The sequence below is a fragment of the Anabrus simplex genome, chromosome 9, assembly GCF_040414725.1.
Source record: "Anabrus simplex isolate iqAnaSimp1 chromosome 9, ASM4041472v1, whole genome shotgun sequence".
Lineage (NCBI taxonomy): Eukaryota > Metazoa > Arthropoda > Insecta > Orthoptera > Tettigoniidae > Anabrus > Anabrus simplex.
In genome coordinates this window covers 18,272,641-18,292,360 of record NC_090273.1, presented here as the reverse complement: position 1 = coordinate 18,292,360, position 19,720 = coordinate 18,272,641, and the positions used below count along the sequence as shown (strand labels likewise).

The 19,720-nt window shown below is 37.0% G+C and overlaps 1 protein-coding gene across 1 annotated transcript in view; it reads right to left on the bottom strand.

Annotated features, from left to right (window-relative positions):
• Positions 1 to 19,720, bottom strand: part of LOC136881078 (apoptosis-resistant E3 ubiquitin protein ligase 1) — a 413,531-nt gene that overhangs the window by 55,140 nt on the left and 338,671 nt on the right. Inside the window, exon 7 of the mRNA XM_067153696.2 lies at positions 1,693 to 1,861. Coding sequence (XP_067009797.2) covers positions 1,693 to 1,861 — 169 coding nt within the window. The remainder of the gene's footprint in view (positions 1 to 1,692; positions 1,862 to 19,720) is intronic.

Below are 19,720 nucleotides of genomic sequence, written 5' to 3'. Positions count from 1 at the left end.
TGGCTCAGTCCGGTAGTATTTGAAGGTGCTCAAATACGCCAGCCTCGTGTCCGTATCCCCCTGTGGATGGAGGCGGTAGAATAACACCCACAGTATCCCCTACCTGTTGTAAGAGGCAAAAAAAGGGGCCCCAATGGCTCTGAACTTTGGAGCGTGGGTTGGCAACCATGGGTCTGCTGGCTGAGTCCTGGCATTGCTTCCACTTACTAGTGCCAGGCTCGTCACTTTCATCTATCTTATCTGGCCTTCCTTGGTCAACATCTATCTTATCCGGCCTTCCTTGGTCAACTATTGTTCTTTTCAGATCCTGACGCTTTTAGGTTTCTGAGGGCTAGGGAGTGTAATTTTCATGCCCTTCGTGGCCCTTGTCTTTCTTTGGCCGATACCTTCATTTTTGGAAATGTCAGATCCCTTCCATTTTTTCTCTCTGATTGGTGTTATATAGAGGATCGTTGCCTATCTGTACTTCCTCTTAAAACAATAATCACCACCACCACCTCGTGTCCGTAGATTTACTGGCATATAAAAGAACTCCTGTGGGACTAAATTCTGGCACCTCATCGTCTCCAAAAACCGTGAAAGTAGTTCATGTGATGTAAAGCCAATAATATTATTATTGATGCCCCTTTCAAACTGTTGCCACTCTGCCGGCATTGTAGCCTCCAGCTGCCCCCCCCCCCCCTTCCCCTTCCTGCATACAAAGAGACTGTGCTAAGTGAATTTTTGTGCTCCTAAACAATCTTAAGGCACAACAAACAACTGTTAGTGTCTCTGTTGCAGTGTGTCTAAGGGCTAATTTCTTTCTCAGAGCTACCAGTATTACTTAAAAGTGAGCATAGATAGACAATTTTGTGCACAATTTCAAAATCATAAACATTCTCTTCCTGGACATTTTTCCATTTATTGCGGTCAAAACTTCATGTGGATGTGGCTCAGTTTCACAGCCAGATGCCTTTCCTAAAGCCAACCCTATTGTGTGTTTGTATGGTGGTTAGTAGTATGGTGCGTTCTATGCAGCTAAAATCCCTGACCAGGCAAGGAATCGAACCTGGGGCTCTCTAAACTGTACGACAGTATGCTGATCATTCAGCCAAGAAGCTGGACTCTAAATCTGATGACATGCCACAAAATATTATTTAGATGGGGAAAATCTCTCACGCTGGTACCTTCATCTTGTCGCGATGTGGGAGCTTGCATGCCTAAGTGATCCTGAATGCTCCAGGTTGGGGGTTGATCATGGGACTAACAACTCCATATCAGGAAAACACATCATTCCGAAACTCAAAGACAAGAATAGCCGGGCTGATGATAATGGTAAACGACCCGTACGAGGAAATGGAAGAAGCAAACGGAAACAGGATATGTATGCAACTTGGAATGTATGAACCTTGAATAAGGTGATTGGGACATGTAGAGACAATATGATAGGTCTGTCAAGAAAATTTACAAAGGAAATCCAGGTGGTAGAAGATTTAAAGGAAGACCTCGAAATAGATGGCTGGATGATGTGGAGGAGGATTTAAGAAAGATGGGAATAAGAAGATGGAGGAAGCGTGCTGAAGATCATGAAGATTGGGCTACAATGGTCAGAGGGGCCAATGTCCTTCATGGGCTGTAGCGCCAAGGAGTAATTAAGTAAATGAGGAAAATGGAAAACCCCAGTAAAAACCAGAAATTTTATAATGCACTTACCACTAAGGACAATGATGTCAAAATCTCCATTATGAAGCTCTATTCCTCGGTACGAGACGGTGGCATGGAAGCAGCCTTCAGAGGGGAAGCGGACCTGAAGGTTAATGCGGCGACTGCAATGGTCATATTCGAGCAGCACACTGCACGGAACTGCTTCCGAACAACCAATCTGTGGATATGAGAGATACACAACTTGACTTAGGCATGCATGTGCCAAGCCTCCATTCAGCTTGCAAACTACATATATCAGCCACTAACTTAAGCAGGCACTACATCAGTACTAGAGTCCTGTTTAACCGATGGTGCTTCGGGTGAAATAAAATTTGGTTTCAAAACAACTACAGGCATTAACTTGCCAAAAATGCAATATGTACAAATGCAAATGTAAAAGATCCACCATACATCACATATTCAGATAAAATGATTGCCTGACAGCAAGTACTAACACATGTTTCAATCAAATAATTGGGCATTTTCAGTTAATGCCATCAGCACTAATCCATTAACACTAAAATATTAAAAGAACAATGGAATAAAATCTATGGGAAACTAATGTATGATGCATTAAAATCAAAACAAAACTCAAATTAAAATATGAATAGAAAGTGCATCTATCATGTCATAAAATCACACATTCTGGCAAGCTAATCACTAAAGTCTTAAAATTGTTCTTTGATGTGTTGATACACACGGTTTTGATGTGGTGAAATCCAAATTATGTGTCGCATATAACGAACTGCATAAAAACGTTTAAAATTAGGATATACAGAGAACCAGTCGTAAGGATGCAGACCAGTCTGAGAAGTTCCAACGGGGTCAGCGGAGAACATCGTACGATTTACGTGTTTTACACAGTTGTCAATAGCAAGACCTCAATATTCAGAAGGTTCAATGGTTCGCTGTTGAAGTTCTGCAACATTACATAAGACTAATCCATGTTAAAAAAGGATGTATATTCTAATTTTAAACGTTTTTAAGCACTTTGTTATATGCGACACATAATTTGGATTTCACCACATCAAGACCTCATGTATCTACACATCAAAAAACAATTTTAAAACTTTAGTGATTAGCCTGCCAGAATGTGTGATTTTACGACTTGATCGATGCACTTTCTATTCATATTTTAATTTTATGTTTTGTTTTATATTTTAATGAGCCATACACTAGTTTTCCATAGATTTCATTCCACTGTTGTTTTAATATTTTAGTGTCAATGATTCAGTATTGATGGCATTAACTGAAGATGTCCAATAATTTGACGAAACATGAACTAGTTCCGGTACTTGCCGTCAGGTAATAATTTTATCTGAATATATGATGTATTGAATTGGTTGATCTTTTACGTTTGCATTTGTACAGGTTTAGCGACGTCAATATGGAACCAAAATGAAATTTTAAATATGTAAAAATGCAGTATACAATGAGATATCAGCCACACAAAACTGAATACAAATTACAACTGGCACGTGTCTCCTGACCTTGGGAGGGTACAGTACAGTACAGTACATGTGCTAAAAGTAGGTTGAGTGTACACTGTACTGTAGTGTGCACATTACTGTATAGGCCGGATATTTGTGTACAATACTGTCGTAAACAGCTAGCCTTACCACAATGAACTTTACTCTTTGATAAATAACAGTTAGACCAAAACAAATACAGAACTGTATATTGTTATCAGTGAACTTCAACAAAAGTTACTTTTTTTCCCTTTTATATTTCTTATTACTGTATGACAAAAAGGATTGTTAAAAATGTCTTTCAGAAGTCCTTTTCCAATGCTCCCAGATAAAACACGATCACGCACTATTTTTAATGATTCTGTTAACCCAGAAATTTGGTTAATTCAGATTCCGTTAAATGGGACTCTAGTGCATCTGAAAACAAAGAACAGCAATGCTGTAGGCTGGGATTTATAACTCTTGCACACTAGAGCCATCATGATCAAGCAGCTGAACTTATGTTATCCTACTGCTTTTTTTTTCTTTCTGCAATTCGTTTTATTTTGCACTGGCTCCAAGTGGTCTTATGGCGACTATGGGATTAGACAGGGCTAGGACTGGAAAGGTAATGGCCTGGCATGAAAATGGGAAAACATGGAAAACCATTTTCCGGTTGCCGAAAGTGGAGTTTGAAGCCATTGTGTCGCAAATGTAAGCTAACAGCTATACAGCTGATTTTCTCAGTATCCTACTACTTTAATACTCTCACTTTTCACAGAATAACATCTTATAATTTGGGCTGTTGTGAGGGGTGTAGGATAGAAAAGTTAGTGAAACGAAATTCGCAGGAGTTTCAAGCCTTTGTATGATAGGAAGTTACTGATGGATTTAGTTCATCTAGGTATGAATGCATGGAGCATACCTCCCACTTCACAATTAGGTGTGGCAGGTGGGAAAGGTCACATGAGAGGGGGAGGGGGGGGAGCAGATAGCTGGAGGACAATTTCAGTTACAACCACTGTCCAATTTGGATGCAATAAACTGCATTAATTTGCTAAGTAAACCTATTTTCTTGGATGAATTGTGGTATTTAGTCAGAAGTTTCATTTTGGTGTTGCAAGCGGGTAAACAAAATTAGCATAACATCATGTTACTATGTCTGATGAAGGAAACGTACTCAAATCGACAGAATGTATTAAGAAGCTCAGGAAAAGTCTGCTATGAGTGGGGTTGAAGAGAGCGGAAAATGTAGGGAGCACTGCTCTACTGCTCACGTGATCAACAGAGATCTCGTGCCAAATCCCAAAAGACACCCTTCACTAATACTGAGAGACAAAGGAGGTACAGGTAACGTCAGAAACCGACTACTTTATTGGAAGTGTTATTTAATTTGTGATAAGTGTATTATAATATGTTTAATTTAGATTATAATTAATCTTGGAGATAAATAAGCATTTAATAAACATGTAGTATTTTGGGAAGCTAGCTGTTGTTTGACATGTCAGTGACACAGCCTACCAATGACGTTCATTTCTCTTAAGGACAATCATAGCGTAGGTTTACATTATAAATGTAGTTACCCTTACTGTTCACAGTTTGCTGAGAGAAATGAAATGAAAGGATGGGACTCGGGCAAAAAATCTGTCAAGACCTCTTGATCATGCTGAAGACCTAATGTAATGGCAAATTACCTTATGTCAAAAGCCGAGTCTAATATCTTGGAGATTAATGCAGCAACTAAGGTATGAATATGAGCATTTCCAGGGCTTAAGTGAAATCAGTGAGGAAGGAAACGTCAGGTACGAAATACAAACAAGCTGCAGAAAACAAAGTTGAATTCCAATGCTACACAGAAGAATGCCACAATATGCACTATGATTTAGAGGTAATTTCCCCCTTTCAATACGTGTTTATTATCTTATATTCACATATAACTATCATTTAAAATATAATTCTATCTTAGGACATCTTATTTTTGGTCACATCTTCAGCTATACATATACACAGATCTATGAATGGGGACAGCAGGATTCATGTTATGGGTTTTGCTGGTACTGTGGTAGCCACACATTCATTTGACTAGAGTAATGGTAGTTAAGCCAGAGTCTGCATTAAAAATGGAGATGGTAGATGCAGTCACAATGACCTTTTTTGGGGTAGGATCCTGGTGAAAATGGTGAAGGAGGATATATATATATACAGCAGGTCTTGGAACAGTTGTGTTGGGTCCATGAGTTTTTTAATTTGTACTCTATCTCTGCGTGCTTACACGGTAAGTTGCTGCTTTCTATCTGTTTCGTGCATCAGGATCTTAGTTTGCATTTACATTACTGAACAATCTCATAACTTTAGAAGTACACTTTACCATTATTTTAAATATATCACCAAATGTAAAAGCAAGCTGGACCATTATTTATCCTGTAAAATGTTGTCAGCTTCTTAGCATTCTTCTAAAGTTTCTACACAATCAATCACTACTGATCTGCATTTAGGGCAGTTGCCCAGGTGGCGTATTCCCTATTTGTTGTTTTCCTAGCCTTTTCTTAAATGATTGCAAAGAAATTGGAAATTTATTGAACATCTTCCTTGGTAAGTTATTCCAATCCCTAACTCCCCTTCCTATAAACAAATATTTCTATTTCGTTCATTATGGCTATTTACCTTCAATATTCATGATATCTGAAATATTATAAGTTATAATATTGTTTTACAAGATAGTATGCTTAGCTTATAATCGTGGAGATAAACCGGTGAATAGCTATGATTTTGATACACAAGATGAGCGGACGTAATATTTAAAAAATAAGTACAGTAGTCACAGTAATCTGAAGGAAGAGTCTGTACGAGGTATGAGAGAAATGAGATTGGCTGCAGTAGTTTGAACAGTACTAACCTAACCAAAAAAGGTTATTTTAATGTAGGGCATCTATTTTTACAGGGTTGGTACTAAGCATGTCACTCTGTTAGAAAGTTGCCTTATTACCTTCCTTGGGGACAAAATAAGGAGAAGTGATAAAGAAAGCTGTTAAGTGTATAATTCACAGTAAGAAAGCAGAACACATACATCAGTATTTGTCTGAACAGTTGGCAAAGAAACAAAAAAGGAAAAATAAGAATATAAAAGCTATTCTGTTACATTAAAAAAAAAAAAAAAAAAGAGCAAAAGCTCTACCCTTCAGCAATGAAAAGCTGCAATCATCCGTAAAAGATGTTATTTCAAACACAAGTTTGACTGGTAGTTAAGAGCAAGTTTGCTGCAGCAATGTCTAAAAGAACCGTACAAAATGAAGAAACCTAAGGAGGGATCGATGTCAGAATAGCTGCATATTTCTGAACATAAAGCAAACGTTGCAGGTTCTCCTTACAAAAACTTGAAACTGTTTATTTCATTTATGTGAAGCTTGCATTTTTACTGAACTCTAATTGTGATCATAAAGCATGGAACTTCTAATTTTATGAAGAATCAGAATCACAAAAAATTATAATTAATTTCAAAGTCCAATGTGGACTGGTGGAGATTCGAACTGCAGACACCTCATTGAGAAACTAGAGACAAAGTCACTCATCATGTAAATAAGGACTATTGTCAGTATTAAGATGGCACCCAGAAGTACTCTGTGATGTGATTTTTGAATTTCTACAACACTCAGGATGGCACGACTGAGCACAATCGTCATGTGGAATACTTGTATAATGAGCAACATGCCACAAAATACCTCTTAAACTTATTTTAATGTAGGATATGTTTTTCCGGAGGACCTATTTAGTCAAAAGTGACACATGGACAGCTGTATAGTGCTTGCGTGTACTGTGCCAAAGTAAATCCTGCCTAAACCAAAACATGAACATTTCGTTAACACTTTAGCTGCCACCTCTTGCAAGTGTGCGTCATTGTTTATGAACCGGTTTTGCTTATCTTAACTGGTCTGCACAGTGGTTGGGCTTTGTTCCTCTGTAACGGCACTCCGACCGAGGCTCAGTCTCAAGTTACATATTTGGGTTATTGGTTCATGGCCTGTTGCTTTTGAACGTGGAATGCATGAAAGTGACAATGGAAATTCTACGGGTCCATCAAATTCCAACACAGAAAGTAAATGCAAAAGGCAAATCAATTGAGAAAACGATGTAAATTGTGCCACAAAAAGGGAAAAAGTACTGATTCCATTTATTACCATATTTTCCTCAGTTCCCTTTGCTTAGTGCCTTAATTTAGGATTTACCATTAGTGCTATGCATGAAGCAAATGACTACAATAATATTCACTACTGTGTCAGAAAGCAGTTACTGAAGGTTATTATTGGTATAAACAATTATTATGTAACAATATAACATAATTTCTTATAAGGCCATATAAATATGCTGCATTAATAACATGCACACGTGTCTCTGCCGGCACCTGTGCGTCACCGATGATTTTTCATGTGTATGTGTAAATACTTCACTTGTAATGTTAAAAGTGCAATCTACTACCTTCTAACTAACAGAAAGAAAAGAAAAACATATCTGCTCATGGGGCAATTCATAGGTTTATAATTAAGGCAGCAGTGAACATGTTAATGGATGTTTCTGGTTTACAGAAGGTTGTGTTTTAAAACAGTACTGTATTACTGTAACAAAAAATAGAGTGGTTTTATTGTCGGAATCAGCTTACAAGGTTGCAGTCCCTCTGTCCCCATATGTGTTTCTAAGTGTTTTGTCATGACTTCTTCACAAGGGAATGCTGCAGGACATTCTTTAGGTCCTCATGTTCTTTCATTTCCTCCAGCATAACTGTGTTATGTTTAGAAGACATTCTTACTGTATCACAAAACTGAATTAATCACTGTGGTTTACTCTACTAACAGCTTGCCAGCACAAAACTCAAGATGAAATGTAAGTTCCTGAAAGAGGGCTGGAAGGATTAAGTGTCAGAAATCCTTTGTTATGTTCTGAAGCACAAAAGAGGAAGTACTCTGTCAAGAATACTATGGCATTTTCCAGGCCCTTGAAGATGGCAGTTACCAAAGGTGGGGTTAGTGGTTTGCAGAAGACCAAGTACACTCAGTTGATCATCATTACAAAGTCCGGCTCCATGGCTAAATAGTTAGTGTGCTGGCGTTTCGCCCAGAGGGTCCCGGGTTTGATTCCCGGCCAGGTTGGGGATTTTAACCTTCATTCGTTAATTCCGATGTGTGCCATCTCCATCACTAGAATTCATCACAGGTACGTCCCCATCCTCTCAGACATACAGGTCGCCTATACAGTGTCAGTTCAAAAGACCTGCACCAGCCCTTTTCGAAGGCCACGGTAACACTTACATTTTTCTATTTTCATTAGGATATTTATGCAAATGGCACCCAAAAATAGTTCTGTTTCTGTGTTAGGCAGTTTTATGTTTTAAAGTATTATTCTGCAAAGGAAAACGCTCCATACTGAAATTCATTTTCCACTTTTACAGGTTTCCAAAAAAAAACCAGAAGACTCAGTTTAGGTAAGTTTTGGTGTATCACATGTTTCTTTTACCTATTTATGCATTTTAATTATGCAAATAATATTAGTCTATTAGAATAAAACAATAATGTCCAAGCTTAATCCCTTAATAGTTAATACTTGACATAAGTGAAAGTTCTCTAAAATAAAATTCTTCATTTACAAATTTGTGTCATTTCATAGTTACAAAAACAACATTCTATGTACGACGGCTTCATTAAAACTGTTAATTTTTTTATTACTTGAATTATTTTCTCCCACCCCAGACATCCAAGTTATTGTTGTTTAATATTATTATTATTATTATTATTATTATTATTATTTTTTTACAATTTGCTTTACGTCACACCAACACAGACAGGTCTTATGGTGACGATGTGAAAGGAAAGGGCTAGGAGCGGAGAGGAAGCGGCCATGGTCTTATGGTAATTAAGGTACAGCCCCAGTATTTGCCTGGTGTGAAAATGGGAAACCATGGAAAACAATCTTCAGGGCTGCTGACAGTGGAGATTGAACCCACTATCTCCCAAATGCTGGATACTGGCCGCACTTAAGTGACTGCAGCTATCGAGCTCGGTGTTAGTAATAATACAAGATACCAGAAGAGTGAGCTGTTGCATTTAAGTGCTCTTATAACAGGACGCACAACATAGGGCTAGAATATTGATAATTTCACATCATCTGATGTGTCATAATACTAAAACATGCACAAAATTAGGATGGTAAAATATTATAAAATGGCTGTCAAATAATATAGAACTACAGAGAATTTACCTCTTGACTCTGTCCAAAATTTAATTTATATCAAATGTACAATCTCTTGCAGGCAAAAGCTGCCATCATCATCATCATCACCATTATCATCCCTCCAGGTAACTGGTGGTGGTTTAACGAACACAAGTACCATTATTTGTTATTGTTAACATGCAAATCATCTAGGTTTTTATTTCAAACCAAACATTACTTAAAATGATGATGATGATGATGATGATGATGATGATGATGATGATGATGATGATGCTTGTTGTTTAAAGGGGCCTGACATTGAAGGTCATCAGCCCCAAACTTTAAAAAAAAAAAAAAAAAAAAAAAAAAGAAGAAACAAATATACATTAGCAATTGGAAAAACTCAGCAGAGTGGCCTTCCATGCAAAATATTCTGTACAGATAAGTTTAACAGTTCTTGAGGCTTCTGAATGCATATTCTAATCATTATAAACAATCTTTTCAAGTGGCAAAATTTTATTTGTTGATAATGAAATGGATGAACAACAGGGGTCATTAATCACTCGGTATCCATATTCAGTTATGTTGATTGTCAACACAGTACAAAGGTAGTAATAATAAATTTGAATAAAGCCCAAAGAATGTACATGGTATCAACAAAAATGTATTATAAATGTTCTTCATTCAAATAAATACAGATTTTTGTCAGATATTACTTTCTTTCTTACATATTTTGGCATCTTGCTCTATTAAGATCTTCCACATTTCCTGATTATGACTAGCAAATTCAGTTTCTAAAGTTGCTCCCCAAATAAAAACTAATTATTATTACAGATAGCACTACATCAAGGTGAGAAAGAACACATTACTTCCTGACTAAAAGATCTGAAAATATTAACATGCTTTTGCTGGCACAACATACTAGCATGTTGGAAGCCAGTACTAATCCATGGTGTATCATAAACGTACATGATAGGAGAACCAAGAAAGCCTCAGTGAACATGGGATTGAAATTGGACCATTTAGCAAGGTAATTGTGGATGCTCCACCACTGACGTAATTGCTTGTACACATGGCTAAATCGTATGCTTTACAAGGCAAAGAGTACCGTATCGTGTGCAGTTGTAAGGATTACATTTTGAGCACCTCCTGTAACACATACGAGCGTACAATACTATACTGCTTCATGCAACATTGTCCTGCTAGAGCAAACAGCATGTTATTGTTAATGAGGTGTGAGATATGCTCTAATTAAGATGACTGCACTGTACACGATGTGTCCACATGTACAAACAATTTTCTTATGAACGGTTCAACTGCAACCCCATGTTCACTCAAGCATTTTTGCTTCTATTATCATATACTTTCTGCCATTTCAGTTTGTGTCATCACTTCTGATACACCCTGCATTGAAGACTGTCAGTTCTAGACAAAAAAAATTTTTGATGATACTGTGCTATCATGCACCTCTAATCATGGCAAAATCATTAATGTCTAAATAATAGTACATGCACAGGCTACTGTAAAAGGAAAATTCTTGTCTGACAGCGAAAGAAAAGAGTTTCCTAAAAATGTATGAGTTCGGAAATGAGTCATACCTGTCTCATCACAGCCAGATAACACTGAAAATGGATACAGTACAGGGAAATAAAAACAGGCTCTATTTAAGAGTAATTTTAACAACAATTAGTTAATGAATTCACAGGTTTATGAAAGTAGGTTTTAAATTATCTCTTTACTTGAGAGGCTGGCTGAAGTACTCATGCACTACACGACAACATCTGAGGTGTTGGACACACAAACAGGAAGTGATAATAAACATTCCAGAGGAGAAATAAAAAGGAAGAGTAACTTATCAAGACAAGTAGAAAAGGATGCACGAAACAAACAGACACGTCACTTTGAGGAAGTTAAGGTAGGCTTCAGGTTCTCATGTGAGAGATGTTTCAAATCACTGTTCCTAATTTTGTTGTTACAGAGGGCATTCAACATAATTTTTTTCATTATGAAATAGTGTCCAGAAATTCTTGATTCAAGATATAGTGATATGAAAGAAATGAGGGTTTGAAATTATTTCAGCATGGAAAGTACCTTTCTTATTTAAGTTTAAGTGATTGTACAGTAATTTAAAGTAATAAGAAAATGGTTTGAAAAAATTATAAGATCTGTTCAAAATTATGACTGCCATCATCGACACATGAAATACATCATCATTCGATTGAATGATGAATTTTTCAAAATATTTCCAGATGATTATAAAGATGATCAGAAGCAAGAAGAATTCTAGCACAAACTCTTCTTATGTATTCATTGGTAACTTGTAAACGATTGACTTATATAACCCTAGGTACAAAAATTACCTGGAGTCATATCTAAGAAATGTGCAGGCCACGTAGGAGGACCTGCTCTCCCAATCCAATGAAGTGGAAAATATTCATTTTAATAATTTTGACAAATTCACTGCTAGTGAACCACTGTGCTGAAAAACCATATTTCTCTGAATATTAACTGGGACACCTTCAAGTAATTCCAGAAGCATATTCTCCACAAAAACATCATAAATACATTCGCTTAAATCATACAGGTCCCAATATGTGATGATCAACAACTCCAACCAGAATGTTTACATAAAACTTCTACTGATGCCAACATTCTCAACACCCTTATGATTCATTCATCCCAAATGTGGCTGTTATGTGTTATCTCTTGACCAACATGTCTTGTCTGTTCATAATATACATTTAGTAAAACCAGGCTCATTGTTAATTCTACCCAAATGTCATTCAGCAAATTGATGTCTGTTAGGATAATCAGCAGGAATTAATGTTTCCACTGTTTTAATATGAAATGCATTCTTTTAATACTCCCTTAAAACTCTTTATACAAATAGCGTAAGTGGTTAGTATCAGCAAATGCCGAACAGTTCGAGTGCTAGTTGGTGGACTACATGCAAACCATTGCAAAACCTCATCTTCAAAGTCTAATGTTCTAAGAGTTTGATTTATTCCTGAATCTATTTTCTTTACCTAGGACTGGCCATTATCTCAATGAAAATGCTGAAAATGTTTGTGACAAGGAATGAAATGTTGAAAAATGTGACAGGGAATGTGGTGCTGAGGATATTACTCTGTGTAAATTTGTTATACCAGATTAGCAATGCAGTAAGCTTGAGACAAGCCAAAACATGTACTGACCAATTGCAACACATCACCAGCAATAGAAGTATTGATTAGGTTGACCTTGAATAACAAAGCACGTATTTTGTAACTGACAACCGTCAATATGGATCACAATAAAATTTGTAACAATTGCAGTAAGCTGCTCCTTATGCCTGATGCATGTTTGATCAAGACCGGTCTTGATTGGAGTTGGTCTTGGTTTGATAATTCAAAGTTTTACAATCAATGCATTCCCAATGAACAGAAATTGAATAAACAGATCTTATGGAAGTGATTTTGAGATACACAATGAAAACATCAGTTTTTCTACTAATGAAAATACACTAGCTATTTATTTAATTGAAAGTACGGTATTTAGTGCCAGGAATGTCCCACGTCACTTTCGGCTCACCTGGTGCAGGTCTTTCTATTTGACACCCATAGGCGACCTGCATATCTAGGTATGGGATGATGATGCTGATGATGATGAAGTAGGGAGAGGGTGACATCCAGTGATGGCACATAGACCAAACGTTCTGCTCAAGGCTTAATATGAATCTATACTTTTGGTATGCAATCTAGTGTATGGGATCCTCACCAGGATTACTTAAGTCAAGAAGTGGAAAAAATCCAAAGAAAAGCAGCTTGATTTGTTGGTGATTTCTGACAAAAGAGTAGCGTTACAAAAATGTTGCAAAGTTTGGGCTGGGAAGACTTGGGAGAAAGGAGACGGACTGCTCAACTGAGTGGTGCCCAAAATTCACAAAAAGGAGACACCAGCACATTCAATTATAAATAGCAGAAATAGCCCTACTTATAAAGTTTCGAAGTTCTACATGGTTTTCTTAGTAAACATTTTAAGTTCAATAACGAAGCTTATATAAAAAAATTCTATTGAGTTTTGTGATAAATTGAACAAATTCAATCTACTACCTAACCGTATAATGTGTTCATATGATATTACAAATATGTATTTAATATTCCAGTATGTGAGAGCATCAACATCTTTCTAAACGTAGTAATCTAAGTAAGTTTGAAATAGAGGACCTCATCAAGCTTTTAAGTTTCGTACTGAATAATAATTACTTTACTTTCAACAAAAAAAATATACCATCTAATGGGTTTGGCAATGTGAGATCCCATTTCTGGAATTCTAGGGAATATTTATATGGACAGTTTGGAATCTAACAAGATAGTGAATAAAGTTAATGGGCTTTGCTTATGGCTCTGGTATGTAGATGATACATTTGCTATAATAGACAGGCAACAAAACAATAGTGAGAAAATTTTAGAATTTCTAAGTAATCTAGATAATAATATCAAGTTTACAAAAGAAGACGAAATTGATAACTCTTTAAATATCCTGGATGTAAAAATAACACGTACCAATGGTAAGTTTGATTTTCAGATTTATAGGAAACCGACTTTTGCTCCACTAACCATAAAAAAGGAGTCCCTACATCCACACTCACATAAACAGGCGACCTTCTATAGTTTAATGTACAGAGCATTAAACATTCCGCTCTTGGTAAGTAATCAGAAAAAAAGAACTTGATAACATAAAGGTGTTAGCAAAGTTCAACGGTTATAAGTTAGAAATGATCTATAAAATTATTAGTAAAGTTAAATTAAAAATAGCAACTAATCTATCCCCGGTGAAACCTAAAAAAACCAAAGTTTGCTACTTTCACTTACACAAGTCCAGCTATCCATCAAATTATCAACCCAATTTGAAAACACGACATCAACATTGCTTATAGACGTGCACTACTAACCAGAACATATTATTTAATCATAACACTGTAAATTCTACTAATAACCGATACTCGGGCTCCGGTATCTACAGACTCACTTGTTTGCAACGTAATTTTTCGTACATGGGACAAACTGGTCGTAGTTTCCAAACCAGATATTTAGAACATTTCAATGCATCAACACATAATAAATACTCTGCTATGAGCTTCCACATGAAGGAGACTACAATAGAACAAGATTTAAAGATCATAAAAAGGATAGACATGGGCAAGCTAATGACCGAATATGAAAACATTCATCTTTATAGATCAATATTTCAAAAAGAATCAAAATTTGAATGATGTAATGGAGATAAAAAGTCCTATATATGAACAGATTCCAAAGTTACTTTCAACTTTTAAGACTGAGGATAGGAACTTTACGAAAATAATTAATTCTCAACCTACAAACACTTCCGCTACAAAAGTGATAGCAACTTCCCCCTCCCCAGTATATGCCAACTCCCCTCTGCACAACACCAGCAGTCCTAAAGCCCCGCCCACCCCACCTTCCCTGACTCACCCCCCCCCCCCTCCCCGCAACAACAGTCACACTCCTATAACACGGGAAGAAGCATAGCGACGGTCAGACTCGCTGGTGCGATTAACGCTACAAGTCAACGCTACAACAGTCAAGGGGGTAAGTATTAAAATGTATCCATGTTAATATTAATTAAAATTTCCTTTAAATTCAATATTCACACAAATTTCTTTCAACTGCAGAACTTCAACACGCAATTGGCTATCCCATAGTGGACTTAAAGTTACATCCATTGTTTAAGTTGAACGTCTCCTTTTGACTAGCTAATATCGCAAGATCCCAAACACTCCCAACAAAATGACGGCATTAACCCCAGCTAATTCTGCAGCTTCATTAACGTTATTAAGAAGATTCTCTACATTAGTTTTAAACAAATATTTCATCAACTGTGAAGCCTAAACACATCCTAAAGACAGATCACAAGTCTTAATTTTAGATTAATAATTCTTGAAATGTGGAGTTTATACACATCTTAATGATAGTTAACATACTTTAATAACTTGTCTTTCAACCAGTGTTCCATTACAGCTGTTTTTATGACATTGTGGTTACAATACTATTTATCTTATTGAGGTTAAGATGTAAAAGATTAGTATAAGAAGTTCAGCTTAGTAGAAGTATTTTATGTGGTGTTCTAGTCTTTTCCATAGATTACAGCCAAACTCTTAACTGTTTTAAGTAGAATAATCTCATATGCTCACCAACAAAATCAGGATCCTGATTCTAATTTAGAGAAGATATAATTGGCTGATGATGCTTGTAATACAAGTGATACCGAGCTCGATAGCTGCAGTCGCTTAAGTGTGGCCAGTATCCAGTAATCGGGAGATAGTAGGTTCGAACCCCACTGTCGGCAGCCCTGAAGATGGTTTTCCGTGGTTTCCCATTTTCACACCAGGCAAATGCCGGGGCTGTACCTTAATTAAGGCTATGGCCACTTCCTTCCAATTCCTAGGCCTTCCCTACCCCAACGTCGCCATAAGACATATCTGTGTCGGTGCGATGTAAAGCAAAAAAAAAAAAAAAAAATACAAGCAAAACATGTCCCATTAAAAAACGAATGTAAAAAGTTTATATCCTAATCACAAGGATTTTATTGTATTGAATAGGTGGCTATTTAATAAACAATTATAATTTTGATAAGTAAGTGGTATGTTCTGAGGTGTCAGTGGAGAGATGACGTGGAATGACATCAGTAGACAAATAAGTTTGAGTGGTGTCTTTAAAAGGAAAGATCACAATATGAAGATAAAGCTGGAATTCAAGAGGACAAATTGGGGCAAATATTCATTTTTGGAAGGGAAGTTAGGGATTGGAATAACTTACCAACGGAGATGTTCAGTACATTTCCAATTTCTTTGCAATCATTTAAGAAAAGGCTAGGAAAAGAACAGATAGGGAATCTGCCACCTGGGCGACTGCCCTAAATGCAGATCAGCAGTGATTGATAGTGATTAGAAATTGTGTACCACCAGCCAACATTCTGATGGTAGATAGTTTTCCACCAACGGGACTTGAACCGCCTAACCATGGTGTTAGACCATAGAGATCATGGGCACCAGGTGCGCTATACGAGAATAGCTGAAATTCAACTGAAGGTAACAATGGAAATGAATGTCAAAGAAAAGTTTTTACTTTTACTGAATTATCTCATTTTTAGACATTTCTTCATTAACAAAAAATATTTACTGTAATTACCTGCCCTCTGTCACATCAGAAAATTATGAATTCTGAAACACCCTGTCAACTTCTGGAAAGATGATTACAACAATATAATTTTGTACCAGTTTAATAATGTCACATCAGCACACTAGAGAGCCATACAGTCTGGATGAGGTGTTATACAAGAGAATGCACGCATGGTTCCAGGGTATTGTAGTGCTGCTATTGCACTGGAGAATATGTAGAGAATGGTTCGAAAGAGGGCATATCAGAGAAAATAGTCTGACACTGTCAAGAAAGAGAAAAAGAGAGTTGTCATGATCATCTTGTAATGCTGTTGGTGAGGGGCCATTCTGCACCTTATTGCTATAACCTGCATATACTGTATGTTGAATCATCTGCCCGAAGGCTCGTTGGATTCCCAACAACTGCACTATCAGCTGTCATAGATGGTCCAGGTATAGCCGAAGAGATATACTAGGGAAATGAGGAACAAGGTAGATTCCTGTCAGTCTGCCAAGCTCGTACAGTGTGTTCATCAGTTGATCCTATGATTGACACTTCCATACCATTCATCAAAGGGACTGGTTGAATAAGGAATACCTCAGTCATTTTCATTTTGTCAAATTGAAAGATGGGACTGAGATACATCTATGAAAGTAACATTTTTTTTTTTTTTTGCTGATACAAGAAGATACAAAAATGTATCTCACAGAAATTGATTTGGACAAAGGTTCAACATGAGAGAAGAATTACGTACTATCCAATTTCTTCAACAGTTTCATAACAGACCACCTGGCATGCCTTTCTACAGCTACCTTTGATAAACCATTACCAGGCACAGAATGAAGCTACTGGACAGACCCAGCACCAAACCTGTCCACTCCCCAGACTGCGCGTCTGTATATTACTCTCCACGGCGAAGATACACCAGCAAATTTTCATCAATTTGCATTACGTGAAAGCATGATTAATCAGTCGATCTGTCTTGTGACGAAGAGCTAATTGCAGGCCTTAAAAAGGCCATTGTGACTTTCAGGCTCCTCATCTTATCTGTTGCCGACTGTTTAGTCACTGACATTTGCACCAGTTATTGCCCTGAGAACATTTTGGTGTCCCACACAGTAGCATCACGCTGCTGAAAAGCACAGTTGATTATCCGTTTTCTAACCTATTTAGTGTACAATCCTGTTTCCCAAAATCATTTCCAGGCTCTATCAACAACACATTTAGCTACACTAAGGTCTGCACCCAGTGCGCAGTGTGACTGCACAAAAAAGTACCTCATTTTGACTGACTGTACGTAAACAAGCTGTACAAACATGAGCTTGGCATCCTACAGACACTAGATGTTGCTGTTAGACTAGGTGTCTCACTGCTCACCCACTTTATTATTTGACATAACACAATAAATTTTGCAGAGGGATTAGCTATATTTGATAAGTATGCTGAAACAAGACAAAACAACACAATAACTGGTTGAATGCTACGCTCAAGCAAAAGCATGTCCCTCTTTGAGCAGTATGTATGACCACATATCTCACTTCATGTTTGTTGCTCATGTTCTGTAACTTTCAGTTTTACACATAGTTATCATCATAAGTTAAAGAGTTGGAATTCAAGGCGACAAACTGGGGCAAATAATTGTTTATAGGAAGAGGAATTGGGGATGAGAATAAGTTACCAAGTGTAAATTTCCAGCTTCTTTGAAATCATTTAGAAAAGACTGAATAAACAACTGATAAGGAATCTGCCCCATGGGCGATAGTCTTAAATGCAGATAAATGGTGACTGACTGACTGATTGATTGATTGATTGATTGATTGATTGATTGATTGATTGATTGATGAAGAATGAAGATATCAGCATGAAATATTTCAAGGTAATGTATAAATGAACAGCAGGTTCTGGATTTGTTTCTTTGACAGAAGTAATGTATCTTTTAAAAATTAATTAACACTGTAAACATTAGAAAAACTGATACAAAAGATAATGATTAAAGAAATGCTGTAAATATTTTCTGCAGGAATATGCTAGGGATTCTGAAGTATGTTGTTGATAGAAGAATCATGTTAATATTGAATAAGTAGCAGTATTATAGTGAAAATCCAATTTAGCAGGAAAGAATATATATGGAAATTTGATACCATTTTTCACCTAATATTGTTGATCTTTTTAAAAACCTGAACATTGAATGGTACTTTATGTGAGCAATTCACATATCATTGAAGTTTCCGAGCTATACACACTTGGGAAGATTGAAATTGTTTCATCACAAAGTTGATATTAGAGATACTGGAGACTGTGCAGCCAACGACTTCCGGCAGAGGAGCCCCTTTAGTTGGGTGCTGGTCCCCGAGTGGAGGAAATGGCACAGAAATGCAGCAGGCAGTATCTGTTCTCCAGGTTACGGGCAGTCACATATAAAATGCCTATATGAAGCATCAAAGTGGATCAGGACAAAGAGTCCAGGAGTACCCCAGAAGTAACGCACATCTCTTGTGTTTCCAGATAGGTCCTAGAAGTGCATGGTGGTCAATGATCTATTGCCTCACCCAGGAGCTTCCTGGATAACAGTGATGGAAGAAGAAAGATTGGAGATATGGAGATACAGAAACGATACTAGGTTCAGGCCAGTCGGATTGTTCATACAGCTGTCTCCACCTGTTTTGTCACAGATGAAGCACCTTGTGTATGCGGAACTCAGTACAGCTTAGTTATGTGTAATCTGTGAGCCTTTTCCTTTATCAGGAAAACTGGGACCGTATCTTAACTAAGGCCACGGTCACTTTCTTGTCACTACTAGCCCTTTCCTCTCCCATAATCTGCGTTGGTGAAATGTAAAGCAAAAAAGGGACTTTTCCATAAATTTTATAACAAAAATCTAGGGCGTGTCTTCTGTGCACAGAATAAAGTGTTATTAAAATTTAGCCGTACCAGTGGTATTAAAAGAGGCACCATCTTGAATGTGAAATCATCTATAGCATCAACAGAGATGTAGCAAATCAGCAGCAAGTACAATGTTAATGGTCTCCCTAGAAACACCAATCCATCCATTGATAACTAGCATCAACTGTGTAACTTATGTAATGAAACGCAGACGGCATACGGAGTACCATCACTTAAAATTGAAGTAAAGAAGTACAGCCGAATAATCGGAAAAAGAAAACATTACTATGATGTACCGGTAACGGCGGTACAGACTAAGTCCCCGTTATGAAAATCTTAAACTTACGT